Raw genomic sequence first — 6,172 nt, forward strand, 5'->3', positions numbered from 1 at the left:
TTCATTAAGTGAACTAGATGGCTTTGGTGGAGGTCGGGGAGTGGACTCTGTGGATTTAGGAGGAGGCGGAGTGGGAGGCTGTGTTGCTTTTGAAGGAGGTAGAAGCCATATGGGTCTTGATGTAGGTGGTTCCGTCGGAAAGATAAAAACAGAATCTTCAGGTGTGCTTTCTGGTTTATTTGGTTTAGATGGTGTTTTGGTTGTGGTGAGAGCTGCTGGAAGACTTTCCGCTACGTGGTCGTCTGGGCAGCAAGTTCCTACATAACGACTGTTGATAAAACAAACATAACCAATGAACTTGGTAAAGTCTGCGACGAATTCCGGCAATAAGCAGTGTTGAATATAGCGGCAATGTCCTGATTCATTTTTGGGTGTCTTGCAGAACTGAAACCGTTCGCTAGGATCAGCATTAAAATTAATGATGGACGACCTACCAGAAATAACAGGATACGCATCTTCTACTACTTTGACTAGCTCCTTGACGACATCCTGCACCTTTTTGTTACCTAAAAGGGTAGCGCTTCCCGATCCTTCGTTACCAAAGCGAATCTGATCACCATCATAAGGCGGTTCCGTGGTCCTCTCTGATAATTTATGTGAAAACATAAAGAAAAAAAAACATCACTTAATATTAGGTTACAGATTAACAATCTTAAACCTTTTAACAACGCGACAAGTTCCATTTCAATTTAACAGTCTCATTAATTATTCTGATACAACTGATGATATCTGTTCGATTAGAACACAACGGATACTTAAGTTGTATTGTATGTTAGTCAGAAGCAATTTGAATGTCCAACATTATTGCTCAGAAAGATGTATAAATATCCAATTGGAGTGTGTTCCCTTTTGTGCTTCTTCAAAATAACATTTGGGCATTTCACTTATATTTGGTGTAGAGGTATTCCATTTATTACATAATACCCTAATAAAAAAATTTGCCCAAATATTTTGGAAGGCCGTGGTCTCATAGTTATTGGGTGGAGCTGTGCATCGAATGGTTCGGGGTTCGAAACGTGGTACCGCATAAAAAGCTTCGCACTTTCAGCTGCAGTAAGATGTTGCATAGTAAAAGATTCTTATGGTTAGAAGCACAACTAGTACGAGTTTTAAGACTCAAGCCACAAACAACAGACGTAAAGTCTTTCTTACATAGATTCTTACGCTGGAACTGATTAGTAGGAACATTAATGTTTTAAAATTAATCTGAAAGTTACATTGCTAGTACGTACAATATGTATTATATTTTAAGTCCGCTATTACAGCTACATTAGACTCACTACTTGACAATTAAATAAAAAAAAATTTTCATTTGAAATATTTCTAGTTAGTGCTGTCTATTGACATTCACGGTGAACACGTCTGTGTTAATTTTTAGAGAACCTTCACAACTTCTAGATGTTATGATTGGAAGCGGGAACACCTTCGTGACAGTTGTTAAACGTAAGAGATTATTGCATCTGTAGCTGCTCTGTATTCTGATTATCAGTTTAGTTTCCTTCAGCTGTTTAAAATCTAAAAAAAAAGTACTTGAATTAAAACAAGCTACCTGTTGAAATAATCATACCTTGCATTTTGAAATGCTTGACCATAGCTGGGTCAACTTTAGCTACGGAGACCAGTAGAAACAACAGGAAAACTGGGTAACATGATTTCATAGCTACCAAAGAAGACAACTTTTAGTAACTAAACAAAAAAAGTAGTATAATTGTTATATTTATTGAAACAAAAATATGTTAACAATGCTACCTAATTAAAAACTAATTAATTCATTTGTTCAATAATGTTTTAATTCTTTGTAATTTGTTCTCGATAGCTCAGAGTAGGCTTCAGAGATTATAACGCTTAAATTCAGGAACAGATCCCCGCGGTGGCCACAGCACAGGTAGTCCATTGTGCAACTAAACAAATTATATATTTGTAGTAGTAGTATTTGTAGTACCTTTTAAGTCACGAAACAGGTAGAAAATATTAATAAAATAAAAGGTAAAAAGTCTGATATTCCACTGTTGTATTATTTGTATCCACAGGTGAATCTTATTGATTTTGTAACAGGTGAGAAGCCACGAACATAAAGGCCAGTTCTCGTACCCCAGGCAACAGTACATAAACATGATCAAAAAGGATTTCAGTCTATAAACAATGCCAACAGGATACGAGTTCACAAAGCTAAGGCTTCCAGTCATACCTCTCGTTCAACCATCGCATACCTCAAGTAGCTGCAGAAGAAAACGAGTATTATTGCTTTTCCATACGAAGACATACCGTTCATGTCACCGAATACAGCTTTAATAGATTTCTGTACGATCAGACTGTTGAAACGGTCTCGTTATCCTCGTATGATAGCTGCATTATGGAAAGCATATAGGTATGAATGACGTGCTATGGATATGACAGCCTTACCATTAAGCCTTGTACTATAAAAATACGTTGTACAGCTATTGTAAAGATACACGTGCATCAGATAGAGCGTGAACGGACGTAGTGGCGTAGACTGTAACAGCGTTGTAATGTGACGTACTCAATCAACCCTCTGTAAGTATGCAATTCTAGAGAAGTAAATCAAAAAACGAAAAAGCGTTGCCCATAAAGGGCAATCAAATAAACGAAGGAATTAATTACAATACTACAACGTGGTAATAGTAATACTGTGTCGCAAACCTCGTGTGTCTTTAAAAATTAGAACTAATTAATGAATATAAATGCTTAGTCTTACAATGTACTTCTCCCAAGACTATTCACCATCTGCACCTAGTTGTAGGAAGATTAAAATTTATCCTTTAAATTAAAATAAAATGTATTTATTCATCTAATGGGACTATAGATATTGACCTAAATATTATAGATTTTATAAAGTTGTCTGCTTGGGTATCCGACCATTTTGGGGATTGAAATACAACTTAAAGAAAAGTTTTAATTTTCACTCAATAATTCAATTATTTAATATCTTGCGTTGATGTTTCTCGTATCAAATATTTAATGTAACAATAAAGATTTAATATCTGAAATTACGGTTTCTTACTCTGTTCAATAAAATACTTTTATCGTATCCCATTATCTCCATTTTTTCTAAACTTCAATTCGATTAAGTTCCAAAGATAAGTTTTCTTGGTGTAATCCTGCAAATTTACAATGTAATTATATGAAATAATTAATCAATTTTTCACAATGCTAACTTTGTAACAGCATCAAAAATTCAAGCTGAACCAACTTTAAAATAAATTAATTTATCGACGATAACCTTTTTTAAATGAAAATTTCACACTTAAATGATCTAATGAATGCAAATTGTCAATAAGTTTATAAAAGTTCAGAACTTACTGAAGATGCGTCGGTGAAATAATTCATCAAATCTGCAATGCCTAACTACACTTTCTAAGACCGCCAGAAAAATTAGCAACAATCTGAGTATTGCGCACTTTCAGAGGAACTTACCTAAATGATGACGTAATGGAATCTTTGAATAACCTTAACCTGAAAGTGACGTGTCCCGTAGATGTAGAATTCAAACTGCGAGTCAGTTCGCAGAATCCCGGGAAATACTTTATTCCAGTTACCACACTAACCTCAATCAACCAACACTGTTAATTTCAAACTAGATAGAACGAAATACTTCTACTTACTTATACCTTCCTGTTGGTGCTTACAACACTATTCAGAACTAGGAATATTTAAACAATCTGTTGCTGTCATTACACGTTCTCCTACAGGTCCGACCTCTATTTGTTTTGGTATATAAACTCACCCCACAACCTTTCAGTTAAGGAGAGTATTCTCTTACCTCCAAAGAAGGGGAATTACCGAATGGGTATTGTACACGTACGTATCAGAGCAGCCAATAGAAAAGTTGCATGAATAGTTGAAACAGTAAGCTTCGAGCCCTCCTTTTCTACCGTTTCTTTCCGTATATTTGATTTACCCCGTTCAACGATCATAAGGCGCGAAGAGAAATAACTTTAATTTCTGACCATTCCATGGTTATTATACCAAAATGCTTGCCACGATTGGATTGGAAATTGGATTCAACGGTCATAAAATTGCATTAATAATTTATCGTTCCGTGTGTCTTAGGAAGAAGAGTATCAAGATTTAGCTGTAGAACACATTTGTGTCTATCGCAAAATTAAAGAATGTTAGCTAAAGGTATGACAAGATTAAATTGCTTAAACACAGTATAGAGAATGAAACTTTCAAATATATCCTCATAATTAAAATTATTTAGAAAAAAAAAGAGTTTGAACGAAACCAGATTGACTTTGTTGATCTTGGAGCGCCACCTAGCACATTACGAAATGCTTTTAGGTCCATCGACCTGTAATAATAAAACGAATCTGCATTTAAAAGTAACTATTTGTACAGAAAGTGTCGAGCTTGTGATGGCCATCTAGCACGTGAAGGAATATCTTAGGATGGCATTACACATCGTTTTGTTATTAATGAGGCAACATTTAAAAGTATCTATTGTTATAGAAAGAAAATACGTACTTAATGAGGCAACATTTAAAAGTTGTTATTAAAAGAAAATATGTACTTAATGAGGCAACATTTAAAAGTTGTTATTAAAAGAAAATATGTAATTAATGAGGCAACATTTAAAAGTAGCTGTTGTTATAGAAAGAAAATATATACGAATACAAAAGAATTAAATGAAGATTCCTCTGTTAAAGATTGGTGGGGAGGGGGAGTTAAAGACGCTATTATAATTTCATTTGTAATGAGGAAATTTAAGAGGACCAATCATTTGACGACTAAAGTGGTACTAATGGCTGACAATGCAAATAGATTATAAGTTACACGACTAATAACCAGAAAAAAGTCTTGGTATTGGCGAGTATCATGTTTTATCACAAAGTTAGTGTTTAATGTAACCTTTTCCAGGAACAACCAGGTTAGTGATTAATCATTCGTGTAATAATCACTTGGACAAACAGCATTTATTTCACGTGTTTTTACAGAAGGCAAAAAAGTGGCGTTGAAAAGTACAGAATGAGCAAAGATGTTTGATCGGATACCCCCTATATAAATGGGCTGTGATGTTTTTTACTTCAGTGACGCGTGAGATGGGCGAAACCATTATTGTATGAGAAGGTTGGCAAGTACTTGAAGTGACAGCTCAAATGTTCGATCTTACACCGACAGGGATAAGTTGTTGTGTAAATATATTTTATAAGCAAAGGTTACCTGTTGTTTTGCAAGACCTTTCTCATGTCTCGGGGACCTTAGTTCATACCCATTTTACATGTGGGTTTTTCCAAGCGAATATGTATAGCTGATAAGGAACTTATTTATCAATTCCTGAGTACTATAAATATATATATACCTACAACTTGCCACGCCTTTTAGGTAATAATTGAAACCGGTATTTTATTCCTCATTATATATGTTTAGCACGGTTTCGGAGAAATAGATTGTAATATCAACGAATTCGTTTATTTCCTCCTCCAGTTATATAGTTGTTTATTCAAAGAAGAAATATTGGCTATATTTACAATTGTATACAAACTAGCATCAAATATTGGCTATTTGTACAGATGTATACAAACTAGCATCAAATATTGGCTATTTGTACAGATGTATACAAACTAGCATCAAATATTGGCTATTTGTACAGATGTATACAAACTAGCATCAAATATTGGCTATATTTACAGATGTATACAAACTAGCATCAAATATTGGCTATTTGTACAGATGTATACAAACTAGCATAAAATATTGGCTATTTGTACAGATGTATCAAACTAGCATCAAACATTGGCTATTTGAACAGATGTATCAAACTAGCATCAGATATTGGCTATATTTACAGATGTATACAAACTAGCATCAAATATTGGCTATATTTACAGATGTATACAAACCAGCGTCAAATATTGGCCACATTTACAGATGTATACATACCAGCATCAAATATTGGCTATTTGTACAGATGTATCAAACTAGCACCAAATATTGGCTATATTTACAGATGTATACATACCAGCATCAAATATTGGCTACATTTACAGATGTATACATACCAGCATCAAATATTGGCTATTTGTACAGATGTATCAAACTAGCACCAAATATTGGCTATATTTACAGATGTATACATACCAGCATCAAATATTGGCTATATTTACAGATGTATACATACCAGCATCAAATATTGGCTATATTTACAGATGTA

General features: G+C 34.2%; 1 protein-coding gene across 1 annotated transcript in view; it reads right to left on the reverse strand.

The window, feature by feature from the left end:
• Positions 1-6,172, reverse strand: part of LOC106460476 — a 43,859-nt gene that overhangs the window by 12,117 nt on the left and 25,570 nt on the right. Inside the window, exons 10-12 of the mRNA XM_022387214.1 lie at positions 3,322-3,418; positions 1,568-1,660; positions 1-584 (exon numbers count right to left, since the gene is read on the reverse strand). Coding sequence (XP_022242922.1) covers positions 1-584; positions 1,568-1,660; positions 3,322-3,418 — 774 coding nt within the window. The remainder of the gene's footprint in view (positions 585-1,567; positions 1,661-3,321; positions 3,419-6,172) is intronic.

This window comes from Limulus polyphemus, unplaced genomic scaffold, assembly GCF_000517525.1.
Source record: "Limulus polyphemus unplaced genomic scaffold, Limulus_polyphemus-2.1.2 Scaffold778, whole genome shotgun sequence".
Lineage (NCBI taxonomy): Eukaryota > Metazoa > Arthropoda > Merostomata > Xiphosura > Limulidae > Limulus > Limulus polyphemus.